The sequence below is a fragment of the Sturnus vulgaris genome, chromosome 2 (assembly GCF_052056855.1).
Source record: "Sturnus vulgaris isolate bStuVul1 chromosome 2, bStuVul1.hap1, whole genome shotgun sequence".
Lineage (NCBI taxonomy): Eukaryota > Metazoa > Chordata > Aves > Passeriformes > Sturnidae > Sturnus > Sturnus vulgaris.
Genome location: NC_142244.1, coordinates 16,131,468 through 16,146,294, shown reverse-complemented (window position 1 = coordinate 16,146,294; position 14,827 = coordinate 16,131,468). Strand labels below are relative to the sequence as shown.

Genomic DNA, 14,827 nt, shown 5'->3' with positions numbered 1-14,827 from the left:
AAGACTCTTTATGAGGTTTGTTCCCCCCCTGTTTTCCTGGTTTTAGTTTTGGGAGGTATTTTGCGTTTTTCTTTTTCAAGCCAAGACGATTGTTGTTTCTGTTCAATGAGCAGCAACACTAAATCAACACTGAGGGGTAAATATCTCCAGCAGAGTCAGAGCTGAGGAATACCACACCATCAAGGAAGTAATAACTGGGAACTGCATTCTCATTTTGTCTTTTTCAAGTATCAATAGTTCTTATTCCTCAGCACAATGCATATTCCACTTAAAGCTAGAATTGTGTTGTTGCAGTTCAGGGACCATAGAAAAACCTTCACAGAACCAGAACGCTTTTATTATAGTGTTTAGACAAGTAGTTATCATTCATGATCCAAAATTGTTCTCAAAACTAATATTTAGATTTAGCTTATCAATGTGATCAGTTGCATCTTAGCAAACAATACAATTATGCACAGTTATCTTCCATTAAGAAATACTGTAAAATATATACAAATGTTGCTTCAGGCAAATGTCCTTTTTGCATTTCTGAATGCGTGCATCTCTCCAGCACTGAGTCCCATCAAGTGTACAGAGAGGTCTCACCAAACATTTTGTGAAACCATCTTAATAATTGAGTTTACTCACCTTTCAAAGACTCATTCTGAAAGAAAATCACAAAGGTACAAGATTTATATACATAAAGGCACAGCAATTCTGTTGAAACCAGCTAAGTTACAGTACAATAGAGTTCAATCAGTGCCTTTCATGCAACAAAGTTCACTAACAAATGTAAGTCCTCTTCCAGAAAAATTAAATGCACAAGGAGTGTATCCTTCCCTTCCGGTAAGAAGAATAACAAGCTATTATTTCATCAGCTCAAAAGGAATTTCAAAGAAATATATAAAATGCTTTTTCTTTCTGCCTAAATTAGCTAGACTTTCAAAGCTATTTCTCATGGAAAAAATAGTTTCCAACTAAGAGCCAGGGTGAAGTTTTGTTTGTGCTAAGAGATGACAGACTAAGGATGTTTCTATAATGATAGTTTTATAAAAATGATAAATATTTCATAGGTGCTGTCCTAGGAAGTGGCACAATCAGCCACAGAATAGCCAGTTCTAGAGACAGATTAGGAACTGAGATGGAACTCTAAATCCAAAGGACAGATCTGGATCAGGTATTACTGAATTTATTGTTAGAACTGTACCCCTTGTTGGTCCAGAGTCAAAAAGACTCCATGGCAATGGATGAAAAAAACATGTACTTTTCTCTGCAAATGATCTTCAAGGTGTCATTTCTGAGACTTCAGGGTTTTCCTAGAAATCAGTTGCATTGAAAGAGTATTTGCACTTTTGTACATGTGTCTAGAGCTGAGCACCCAGCAGGCAGACTCTGAACTGGACCAGTTAATCCACGCCCAAGGCTTTCAGCTGGCGCTCGATCTCCTCATCCGATATGGTGGCAGCGCTCGCTGCTGATGCAGATGGCAAACCTCTGGCAGCTGAGGGAGCTTTGGCCATCTGGAAGGAGACACAAGTTTCCTTCAGTCAGAACAATGCAGGTTATGACAAGCTAACTTTAAGAATAAACACTTTTTTAAACACCCAATGAACTGTGCAAAACCAGCCATACCGTACCTTGCCAGAGATTTCGATCCCGATCTCATCAAGCACTTGATTAACAATATCCTGGCTTTCTTCCTCTTCATCAGAAGCATCAAAAATATCATCCAGAGTATCATTAACTTAGAAGAAAGAAAAAAAAAAAATCCAGACTGCATTAAGCAAAAAGGTGACTAATATGACCTAGTACCCTCTTTCTACACTCCCAGAACGCAGCAGCAATGCCATGGTGTAATATTTCAGCAGAGGGTACCTGGGTGTTGGAGAAGATTTCTTACTCTGCCTTGCAAAGCCTGTGAGCACAGCCAGGCAACATAAGGGCAAGGCATGGCTGTTCTTATAAAAATATTTATTTCCACCAAAAGAGTTCTGCTGCTGTATCGTCCCCCACATTAGATTTTACCATTTCTACAAAACACCTATAGTTTCATAAAAATCCCCTTCCTCTCTTCTTCCTCCAAATACCTTGCAAAGTTGTTAACTACTCAGATAACTTGTGTGAAATTGAGGTGTTCCCACCTTGGTCAACAGCACTGGTTTGAGTCCATGCTACTTAATACGACCAGCAAAGGGCAGGAAATTGGGATGGGGAGAAAACTGTGAGCAACACCAGGAATTAGCTGACAGTGAACATGTACTCAGAGGCAAGAAACTTACTGCCTCCCCAAAAAGTTGTTTGTGGCTTAATTTAAGAAAAAGGAGACAGAACTGTATCATACCCCCATGTGCAGAAAGCTGAGATTATCAGTATCTAAATTAAGGCAATTTTTCAAGTCCCCCTACCAGTTATGCCACCAAGGCCTTGAATGGGTCTCAAACCCTCTTCCCCCCCAGAATGTTCCTTCTGAAAATATGATGATTGTTTTGCAGAAGATGGGAAGGAATGGATTCTAGATTTAATACCTAGAGGTTCTAAGAAGTCTAAGGCTCAGCTTTCCTGCTCAGACATACATTGTTTTGTTTGCTCTACATTTTTGCTGTCAGTCTCATTAACTATAGAAATAAACTTCAAACATCAGTGATTTTAGACTAGTTCTCCCCTGCTAAGAGCAGCCAGCTGTCTCCTGCAGTGCATAACTTACTCATTTCTTCAGTCATTTCCATCTTCATGTTTTCCTTCTGGAAATTCTGCATAGTTTGTAGTGTCTTTTGCGGATCCATTTTCTTATTAACTGCTTGCATTGTCTATTAATATGGAAAAAACTCTTAAATCATACAATGAGACATTAGTAAATATCAGTGCATTCATTAAGAAAAATGCTTTAATCCAAATTTCACTTTCCTTGTCTCTTTACATCCCACGAGAACAGTACATAAGTGACAGATCAGTAGCACAGCCTGCACTTTGAAAGAAATATTGCTATCTGGTGTCCTAATAGAGAGACTTTTAAATGTGTGCATCTTTCTTGCACCATGACCCTCCCCTGGCATTGTATTAGGAAAAATCTGACTGATCTGAATTAAAAGAATGGAGAACATTTCCTAACTTGAAGGCTACACACATTAAAGAAGTAAATGGCTGCAGGTTCTTATCCAGAAAGGACCATTTATTTGACCCACCACTGGAGGACAGGCCTTAAATTGTTTCTTGATGTTACAATTTAATGGAAAAATTACTTTTCTCTGGAAAGAAAATACTTAAGTGTTGAGGAAGTACTTGTTTAGGGTGCACCTGTGTGTAGTGTGGAGATCTTGCTGTGACAGTGAAATAAACTTCACCCATCTTATTACAGGTGTGCAGCACTGCCTTTGTGGGCACTGCTATGGGGTACTTCCCTCTTTCCTAAAAAGCAAATTACTGTGGGATATCAGAATCTAAATATATACATGAGCAATTCAAATGTAAAATTTAACCATCTTTGAGAAGATAAAAGACTTGGTTAATTAAAAAAGATGGTATCAAGACACTACAGGCTTTATAGAAGGTCTTCTGCCTTCATGTCTGAGTTTGTTCAAAGTGATAATGCATTACGATACTAATGTTACTTGAATTTCAAAGACTGTGCTCATAGTGACATTACTTGAATTTAAGAAGTTCTTCTGGACTTGGAAAGTGTTGGTAAAAATGGACATCAAAAGTATCTGCACTGAGAGTGAATTTATGCATCTTCAGAAAATAAGGGTCAGATGCACGATTAAATAAACAGGTAACATATCTGGACTTTACTATGTTCAAAATTAGCAACATATATGCTAAGAAGTATACTGAAAGTACTTTGAAAGCTTTGCATTTATATATTTGCCTTGCTTGTTAAGGCAACTGATCCCACACATCTTTCATTCATGGTTTTATGAGATTAACAATTCTTTAAGCTTCCCGTGTTGATAAGGCAAAATAGTCACTTTCAAAGTGATCAAAAAAATTGAAGACCTTTCTCTCCAATAATGTTAGGCAAACTATACAAACAAGTACTTGCTGTGTTTCAAAAAACATAATTTTTCTGAATGCTGGCTAATTTTTTAAAAAATATTTTTGGATTTTTTTTCCTACTGACCTAATCCTTATAACTACTCCAGTGACACTTTGGTTTTGAGAAATATAATCCAAGATCTATCATAGATAAAAACAAGACACCCATGCAATAATTACAAAGCAAGACCAACTTGTTCACCTGTGCTCAGAATATTGAGTAAGGTGCTGTACCTGATCAGTCAGACAAGTCCAGTTTGTAAATTTGCTGCAGAGCCATAGCTCTGTATCACTGGCTGGCTGCAATCTGCCCTCGTGCTGTGTCTAAAAGGCACCTGACCACCAAGCCTTTGTGGTAATTCCCTTCTGCACCCAGTTGCATTGTTGTATTTAACTGGATTTAACTTGGACTGGGATCAAAGCCCAGCTTGGTCTACAGTGATGCATACTAATTCTGCTTCTTGCACCTCAAGCTGAACAGTCCTCCATGCCAAAAGCCAAATCCCTCTTTATCAATTCAGGGAAATACGGGAAAGTTCACACCTAACTCGGAAAACTGAGATTTTTCACTCTCTTATGAGATGAGATTTGGGAGAAAACTTAATGCAATATTCTTTCCTGAGAGAGCACAGAGAGAATGACAGCGAACTCCAGATTAGATTTTTTTTAGGAACTCTAAATCCAAAGCAATAACCTAGATTTTTCAAAAGCCATAAAGCTATTGTGACACACTGCCTTGATTTCCAGACGAATCATGCCCTACTTTTTGCCAGTAAAAACTGCTTGTGACAATAAATACAGGCAAGGCACTGTAGCAGCGGGGTTTGGGGTTTATGTACTAAAAGACTTCATTCACTGGCACTAGTTTATCATGTAAACATTTGGCAGATGTCTATCCCAAGAAAGTATGTAGGTGCTATGTGGATAGATTGACCAAACAAAAATGTAATAATATAAACTCAAATTATGTTTCCCTACTGTATCCTCACCACCCCTGTGCAGTGAGTTTTAGCCCTGCAATTACCCAAAATAACACTGTTATTGCAACTCTATGCTGTGTTCGAATATAAAAGAATATCTTGTAGTGCCTTACTTTTGCTGTAGCTGACATAGCTCCTGCCATCTTCATCTGAGAGTTCATGACCTTGGTTTGGGTGGACATGGAAGTGACTTTGGAGCTCACAGCATAGGTTCGATTCTTCTGCTTCCTCAGCTGGACCAGCTGCTTTGCCAGCACTTTGCAGGCCTCTTTGTTTCCAGTCTTAGCCATTTTCTTGATTTCCAGTTCCTGTGAAAAAAAGGTGTGAGATCAATTCCACAAATTTCCATTCGCACAAAGACTATAATTAAGCCTTACCACTACTAATTAAATTCAAAAGTTAGCTGTTCTCTTGAATCTTTTAAGACATTTAAAGTTACATAAATAGTTCTGTGGGTTTTTTGTGTTTTTTTTTTTAACAAGGCTGTTTAGCAGGATCAATGTCATGCTGGTATGATTTGACCATAAGGGAAAAACTCAATAAAACTGAATTATAGTGTGGTAGCACACAGTTCCCACAAAGATTTTGCATGATGTCACATTCACTTCTAAGTCCACATTCAATTCTGTATCTGGATAAGCAGCCACACTTCAAAAAAAGCCACAAAAAGTGAAGGAACTGTGATATCAACTACTGGTGCCATGACTCTAATCTCCTGCAAACAAACATCATTCATGTAAGAAATGGAGAGTTCTTTTCAACATTTTTCCAGCTTCAAGAGAACCTCACAGCCTTTTTGGGGAAGATGTAGATAAAGTTAGATGACCAATAATTACAGGCTCTTCACCATTATAATTTAGCTGGATTTAAATCATAATAAAAATAGCATAATTCAACATGTGCTTATGCTGTAAGAAAGAAAGACACTTCTGTCTTATTAAAAAACCAAACCCCAATCTGTCAATTCAAAGAGAAATAACAATCTGTTTAGCCCAGAGGTACTAGGAAAAAGCCTGGCACAAATAATCTTGTCAGCTGAGATTCTTCAAAGTGTGCCATCTGATTTGTGACTTGGTAATGTAAACTTTACTTTTTCCTTTACAGCCTTTTTAAGGAGGTCTTGCCCCAGTGGCTGAGTTTTCTGTAGAGGTCTATTTGTCCATTTTGATTTTTACCATTAAGTAAAAACAGCTTTTAAAGACCAGCTTTCTCCTGGATTTTTCAGGAGAATATGCCTGCTACAGGTATGCAGTTGCTTCACTTTATGTACACTGGTAATCTAGAAACTGCACTCGTAAGAAGCTATGAAGAGATAAATTCTAGTCACCACGACATGCAGAACAGTCACCTTTAAAGGCAGGTGTAAAATGGTCCACTGCATTACCCTGACTACCACAAAAGTTCATAGTTAAGTTTATTACAGAGATGGCTCTGGCACAAAATCTCCTCTGCAGATTCATAATTTCTAAAGGGTATGTCATATATACTATTTTTAATCCAGGAAGGTACAGAGTGGCAACGAAACAGCAGGAGACTGTTCCAGTGTTAGAGGCCTGAAATAGAAGTAAAGCTGTGCTCTTTGAAAGTAGCTCACAGAAGCCACAAAAACTCCTATAAGATCACCAGAATATTATTTCTTTTTTTTTTTTTTGGTATCTAAAGTATTGTGAAGGTTGGAGGGATTAGTCTACACCCCATTGTCTTAACAGCAAACATTTGAAAATAGGCATTTTCTCAGTAAGTTGAAAGACCTACATAGCATTTATAACCTGATTTTTTTTCAAAGCTAAATACAAACCATTGCTAAATCACTGCAGATAATCCACTGCAGAAATCAAACCCTATATACCGATGGTTTTATTCTTAATTTAAAAGAATTTGGGTAAATTTGGGGTACATTATCTGCTTTTGGGAGGTCTGGGACAAGCTTATTGAAGCCAGTTATGTTCTTCTGGGGAAAAAAAAAAAATCTAAATTCACATAGTTATATCAGGTTACTGAACTGAAACAGAACTGTCTGCATACATTAAGGTATTTTTATCCATAGAATTAATATAACTGCATAACTGGGTTTTCTCGGAGTAGTACCTTAAAATGAAGGAGGGAAAAAAAGGTCTTTCTAGAGAAAGCACATAATGAAATGTTTTGAGATTGACTGATAAGCCCCTGATCCTTCTTCACCTGATCTGACACTGAAAATTAATATTTATTGTCCATTGCTTCTTTCATTCCAACAGCAAATTTTAACTTTTTCAAAGACATATTTCACTGCTCCTTTTTTTTTCTCAGAAATCCAACATTTCAGAAAGTGTGGTAAGTAATCAGCACTTCTGCCTGAATATTCACTAAAATCAAGGAATATCTAGAATATTTCATACTGGAAAAATGCCTTATTTATGAGCAACCTACTATATCTTACATGTCCAAGGCTTTCAGAAACATTTTCTCTGATCTTTTTGTTTATTATTCCCAGCTCTTGGTATTCATGCAACCTGGTGCCACAAACCACCACCTCCATAACTGCTGGAATGGGCTGGATTTGCACAGCTTTTCCCACAGTCTGAGCATTCTTCATGCATCAAACCCCAGCATCTGGCACATCCATTTCTCCTCTTACAGTGCCACACAGGTGCAGCATGCAGCCACTGAGTACTTGAAAGTTCACACACAGTAAGTTCTGAATACATCTTCATTTAGACAAACAGTCCTAGTATTATTAGTTAATTTTAGGGAAGTTCTATCTGAATGAAAATAACAACTCTATGGGGTACTCATGATATCCTGTGTTTTTTTAAGTACTCTCTCCCACTGGACAGTCATGGTCATGTGAGAGCACTTCTTTTAATTTTTCCACCACATGACCACTCATTTACAAACCTTTTAGAAAAAAAAACCTTCTGAAGGACACAGAATGCTGGGAATTGTAGGGAAAACCCAAAGTGGTTATTTTATCTTAACACATTATTTCAGGATTTTCCTATGTCAAAGGCTGAGAATCGCTTTTGGACAGTAAATATTTTCTAACACAATTTTAATAACTGAGAAATGAAAAGGGGAAGACAACGGTTTTTAGTATATTTAGTATTCAATTATTATGGATTTGTATCTTTAAAACCTTGCAACGTTTCTAGTGTGTGTGTGTGTGTGTGTGTGTGTGTGTGTGTGTGTGTTTTAAAGAGCAAAATAAAATTCCCTGTCATACTTACCAGTTGTTTTTCCTGTTTTTCAAGTGCTGCTCTATCTCTGCTTATAGCCCTCTGTGTACCTCTTAACTCTCGATTTTGCTCCTTTATTATATCTGGAAAGAAAATATCGATAGCTGGGCAAAGTTTTTCAATACTCCATAGACATCTGCTAAGCACCCTACAGCATGCAGCATGTTTGACACCTCCCTTTGTTCAGAGTGAAGTACCAGCATTTCAGATACAGAAAATATTAGCAAAATGCAGTTTGTGTACAACATCATTGTGTCAGCAGTATGGGCTGTGTCCTGTTAAAAAAAAAAGCTGTTTTACCTGGGATGTTACTCTGCACCACAACCATAGCAAGAACCTTAATCCTCACAGTAAGACATCTGTACACATATTTTCCTGCAAGTCCAGCACTAACTCAGCAATATCATGGCCAGGCCTAACTGCAACAGGTAGGGCAGCTGAAGGAGCCTTGATTTATGAGATCTCAGAGCAGGTAAGGAGTTCCCAGCTCCATAAAACAGTGAAAATAATCCCAGGTGTTGGGAGTCCTGGATCCTGCTCTTCTCTGTCCTTATTCTGCTGTGTAGCCTTTCTTCAAGTCAGTCTATAAAGCAAAAGTGTTTGAAACTTTTCAATCAGGAGATGCTTAAGAACAGTAAGGTAGGAAAGTGGAGGCCTTTACAACAAATTTCAGTCTGACAACTGACATAGTGAGCTAAGTTTAACACTGTCTTTAGGTGAAACCTAAAGGTTTCTCCTTCACAAGAGTTTTGTGCACTGTACTATTAAAAATTACATACTGGTAACATCCTCTTATTAAAGCAAGTATTATTTACAGTCTAGGCATCAACCATGCTAGTTGCAACTACCTTTTGATAAGATTTACAGCATGTGCTTGGGTGATTCACCTGGGCAAAGGCAGAGCAGGACATCTGCATGTGACTCAGCATCCTCTGACTTCCACAGAGGAAAGCAGTTATTATCTTTGAGAGACTCATCTACTCCTATTCTATGTCTGCATAGGAGCAGACTGTCACATAAACTTTCCTTAGAGCTCATGAAGGATAAATTTCTAGAATAACAGGCCACCCTTTTCTTTTTTTTAAGGTTTGAGGCAATTCTTCTACAAATAACGAGAAGCATTCGTATTCTTCATTCCCAAAGCTAGAAATACTATAAAATATCCCTTGCTGAAATTGTTTCAACATTAATAGGTTTGAATCAGAAAAAAAATCCCAAACTTTTAGAGGCATTTTAAAGACAGAATATACACTTCCTCTTCTAACCTTGCTGAAGATTTGCTCAGTGCTTGGGCAAAGAAATATATATTTTAAAAAAACCCCAAAACAAACAGTGTGAAAATGACCCCTGTTTTTACAATGCTACTACTGCTGTGAGTACTAAAAAAAACATCCTTGGGAGATGCACAGTGGACAATAACTAAGAATTGAAAGACGGCATGGAATATAACTGCATTCTTCATACTGGAAAAACAGGAGAGAAAATCATTCTGAAAATGCTACAGGCAAGTAATTGTGAAGGTAGATAAATGTATATTACTTGCACAACTGCACTTGGTGAAATTGAAAGAAAAAGCTTAATAGCTACATACAAGACTGGCTTTTCTAACTACACTATTTAAAAAAAATCCTTAGTGTAGTAAGTTTGAGAGGTAGGAACTTCAAGGTGACAGCAAACAATAACAGCACTTAGGAGACAATAAGAGTAAGCACGATGCTTATTTTCTGTAGTTTATGATCCCCCACAGTGGCTTAAACTAAGGATAGCAATAAACTGAAAACAACCATCTACAGTTACAGACAGGTTTATAAAAACAGTTTCATTTGTTTTTACAAGTGAAGGCCAAGATGGGAACTTGGTTCTTGTTTCTCTCTGATAACCAAGGAAAATTCCCAGTTACTAGGGCAGAGTATGACGTGTTATTCTGAGATAGTCTCATGCCAGTAGCCACTCCTGTGTGTCACACTGCCGTCACACACACACCAGGGCAAGGAGGAAGCATTCCTTAAAACAGGCTGGACAAGAGACATCCAGCAGGGCTTGACCTGGCTTCTGCAATCCTTCCTTTGTCATGGAAGCTTCGTGCCAACATCCCTTCTTCCCATGGGAAGAGCCAGGTGGGCCTGTGCGTGTTCCCCTCCGGTGACACACAATTGGTGGATGAGCAGCGTCACTTTTTGCGAGCCCTTTTCAAACACCGACCCACCAGCTTTGACACGGGGCACTCACCACGCCAGAGAGCCGAACCTGGGGCTCGCCAGCCCTGGGGCACGGCAATGTGGAGAGCTGAGCATCGCCCAGCGGCCTGCTGGCACCCAAGGCATCTCTGGGGGCTTTACTTTGAGGATCGTCATTCCTGCTGAAGTTTACGCGTTTTGGTGCCAGGCTGGCTACCAAGAACCAAGACCGAGTTGTTTGCACAGCCGCGGGGAGCCCAGGTCGGGGCGGGGGCGGCTCCCGCAGCCCGGACGTGGCTCCCGCACAGCGGCACCGCTCGGTCCCGGCTCCCCCTGGGCCCCGGCAACTCCTGGCGGGCCTGTTTTGTTTCCCTCGCTGCCAGCGACAGATGCTGCTCCTCCTCCGCCTCCTCCTCCTCTTCCTCCTCCCTCGCCCACAGCCCCACCGCTCCCGGTGAGTCGGGAATCCCCCGCCCCGCTGTGCCAGGGCCGGCGCGGCCCGGGGACTCTCCCCGAGCGCGGCCGGTGAGTCAGGGCGAGCGGGCCGGGGCCTCCCGCTCCTCTCCCGCTCCTCTCGCCCTGCGAGCTCCCGCTCCGCCGGGACGTGGGGCCCGAGGCCGCGACCCTCGCCGGGCTCCCGCTGCCCCGGAGCCCCGCCGGGACCAGCCCCGTACCCGGGGCCGTGCGAGGGCTGGGGGCGGCGGGGCCTCCCCGGGCACTCACTCACCGTCCACGGTCTTCTTCTTAAAGAGCGAGGCCATGGCGGCAGCCGGACCCCCGCAGCCGCCTCGGCGGGCTCCTGTCGCCTCCTGCTCCGGTGACCAGGAAGCGGCCGGGCCGCGATCGCCAGCCCGGCTCCGCCTCCCGGCGCTGAGGGGCGGGCGGGGGCCGGGCCGGGGCTCCGCGCTGTGCCCGCCCACCCTGCGGGGCCGGCCCGGGCTGCGATGGGGCAGCGGGGCCGGCTTCTCCTGAGAGGGGTTTTTTTTGTGTCTGTCCGGTTGCCTTCGGCCACCCCGAGCCGCAGCAGAGGCGCTGCGGGAGCGGCCCGGCAGTGTAGGGGCGAGCCCGCAGCCGGGACGGGCGGTGATGTCCCGGCTCCCCGCTCCCTCCCCCGCTTTGAGTTCTCTTCTTGTACCTGTAATTATTAAAGATTAAAATGAAAACGTATCAAAAGTTAATTCGGCAGCGTGGTGCTCCTGGGGTGCGCCGCTTGGTTTTCTGAAAGCACGGGTCTCGTTGGAAATAGCAGCTTTTCACTGTTTTTCATGTGTCCCTTTAAGTAATTTTTCACTGTCTGTAATCCAGATCGCATGTGAACAGATACGGTGGGAATTCAGCGAGCCTCTATAAGGAAACCTGGTGTGTGGGCATCTGGAGGGATTTGGGCACAGGTCACAATTAAACACACAATTAAACACACAAACGCACGATTAGGCAGTGGGGTCGCTGCTGGTGAACCGTGGGGTTTGGGATTTTTTGTTCAGGAGCATCCCGGCTCTGGGTCCTCACCCCAAGCCATTGCTGAGTCTGAGAGCTGATTACACATTAGTTTTCTTGGATATGCTTTTGTCTCAGGGTCACAAGCACCGCTGTGCACAAGAATATGGAAAAAGGAATAATAATTTTCTTGTGTTTCAATATGTAATTAGAATCCTTAATTTTTAATAAGGTAGTTTATAACGTAGCTGTGGTTTCATTGTTGGCGATTACCTACATATGCATCATGCCCTTAGAAAATAAAAAGAGGACCTTTATTAAAAAAGGCAGAGCTGTACATTTGAATACCAGCTAGATATAACTTCACTTAGTTTGAAGTGTTGGGGATGATTATGTTAATGTGCAAGGAAAAAAAGAAGTGATTGGAATGTAGTAATGCATTTTGATGGCTAGATATAAATTCAGCCTCAGAAACAATTGTAAGTTTATGGTTGCAGTACCCTAATAAACCACACTTTTATAACCTAGCATGGAGAAACAATCTATTAGAATATTGTAATAACAGTGTAAGGATGTATGTGGACATGGCAAGGTACAGACTATGTGCTTGCTGTCAGTATTCCTTGATTTTCTAAAAACACTGCTTTTATTGCAAATAGCAAGTTTTCATTTTTTGCATATGTCCCTTTAGTTGTTTTTCACTGATTGTTCTAGGCTGAAATCCAGACCATGTGTGATGACATAGATACTGTGGAAATTTGCTGATTCTCTGAGGCAAGTTAAATAAAATACACTTTAGAAGTTTATTTCTGCCTGTCTGTACTCTTTGTTAGGTCAGATCAGTCAGACATGGCTTGGTAAGCAAGACTGAAATCCTGGTTTTGAAAATGCACAGATGAGGGGGAGGAGAGCACTAGCAATTTAGATTCAGATCCCCACTTTCCTTGAGAGAGAGAGGCTGGGCAGCTTAACTACGGGGTACTCTTAAATTGTGCTAATTAGCTATGAGACCAGAAATGCATTTTTCCATAATATTTCTTCATGAATGTTTAATTGTGATGAGATAAACAAAGATGTCCATAATAGGCTCATGACTGCAATAAATACAGTATGTCTGAGCTATTACTTGCCAAGACTTATTTTTTTGTGTTGTAAGCCTGAATGCTGGAATGCTATTTTACATATTGGTAATAGTTATATGCCCTCAAACTTATCTTTTAAACTAATAAAGCTTAAATATCAGTGTTTCTTTTAGATTCTGACTTGGTTCAGGATCTGATCACCAATCAAAATGTAAAAAAAAAAAACAAACAAAAACCTTAGTTCTTTATACTACAGACAAATTTTAAAAATCAATCAGATGGAATAAATAACCTTTCCTTAGTGACTGTATGCAAATATCTGTAGCAAACCAAAGCAAGGACTCTGTGTTTTCTGTTTGTTGGATTTAGAGTGAAACTGGGACACAAAAACTGGTTTAGCAGGCTAATACAATATCGTGCATTAATTTGAAAATTGAAGCCTTCAAGTCAAGGTATGAAAAATGAGTGGATAACAAAACCAGATTAAAGTTGGTGTTCAGTGTTCCAGAGTTGTCCTTAGAAAAAGACATGAGGGAGTGTGTGTTTTAAGAGCTATAAATAAGCTACTTTAGCATTGGTGCAAAAGGAGTATTTAAACGCATAGTTAATTTAAATCAGGTGATGAGGCTCAGACTTCTTAAATCTAAACATGTTCAGGTGGTCAGATGACATGGCTGCTTGGAAGAGACCCTGAAAAATTGGTGTTCTCTGGCATTCTTCTATAGAATAGTAGATAAAGTGTCTGATTTGACAAAAAATCCTTTCCTGACTACATTCTTGGGAGAAAAAGGAGCAGTGAGTTTTCAGATGTGTGAGTCTTGAAGAAGCTCTTGAGGTTATGCTTTAAATCTTTTTAAGATTCCTGGTCTATTGAAGGTTGCCAGTCTTCCTTATTTCCTTTTCTAGGGGGAGCAAAACTTTGCAAGTGAACTTTCCCTGACAGCTGAGGCAGACTGTCTTGGGATGCTTTGTGGATAATGACCCAAATTCAGCACTGTTTGATCTATTCTGGGCCTGTCTAATTCTTGCTCTGCAGATACAAGGAAATTAAATGAGGATGTATGTAGTGAAGAATGAATGGTTAGCTTGAAAATTACAGTGGCCTGAGAGAGATAAATGACCAAATACTATTAATGTATTGCTATATAAAATGCACAGCACTTTACATGTGAAATAAAACTATGTGAAGTGTCTTTTGGTGGCAACTGGCCACTTTCCAAATTATGCAATGCTTTACCTTATCCTAGAGGAGCTCCTTGGGAAACTCCTTACTTGTGTAAGAGTTTGAGGTTATGCTAAAGGCTCCATGACTTTATACCTTGTCATGGGAAGGTGGGCTGAGCTAGAAGGGGAGCAGGGAAAAAATTCCAGACCCTAATGAAGCTCAGGCTGCAGTTTACCCCCAAATCTGGAACTGCAGTGGCACCAGGGGAATGTTGTGGCTGTGTGGGATGTGGTGCTGGTGTTCAGTGTCTGGTTCTGCTGAAGTCTGGGCGAGTGTCGTCCTGTTACCTTTAATTGCACTCATTTGTAATGGAACCTGGCAGCGGGAGTGTGCTCTCCACGGTGAGGAGGACATGGAGATACAGAGGCACAAAATCTGGGATGCTTAGAAAAAGGTGAAGCAGAAAGGAGCAGGTGAGGGGTGGTGGTCAGCACAAAACCAGGGTATAAAGATTTGAAGAGTAAGGAGTTGGAAATGATAGGAATAAATGAAGACAGCCCTAGGAAAGAAGATTGAGAAGATGAAGAGATGGGAAATGCTGTGGCTGTAAGATGGTGGAGGTTTCCTCCAGTGCTGCAGTTCTACAGGGTTCAAATGGGTTCAGATTCATATGCCTGCTTTGTTAAAAAAGAAATCACTTATTTATTTATGCAAGTGTAAAAACTCACCCTCACCTTGCAGATTAAACAACTTTTCAACA

General features: G+C 40.9%; 1 protein-coding gene across 1 annotated transcript; it reads right to left on the bottom strand.

The window, feature by feature from the left end:
• Positions 1-315: 315 nt before the first annotated feature.
• Positions 316-11,264, bottom strand: CHMP2B (charged multivesicular body protein 2B). The gene is made up of 6 exons (XM_014891070.2): positions 11,111-11,264; positions 8,198-8,289; positions 5,105-5,299; positions 2,684-2,786; positions 1,617-1,723; positions 316-1,499 (listed from the first exon to the last, which is right to left on the bottom strand). Exons 1-6 carry the CDS (start codon positions 11,142-11,144, stop codon positions 1,386-1,388), a joined length of 645 nt encoding a protein of 214 aa, XP_014746556.1. The 5' UTR covers positions 11,145-11,264; the 3' UTR covers positions 316-1,385.
• Positions 11,265-14,827: the final 3,563 nt, after the last annotated feature.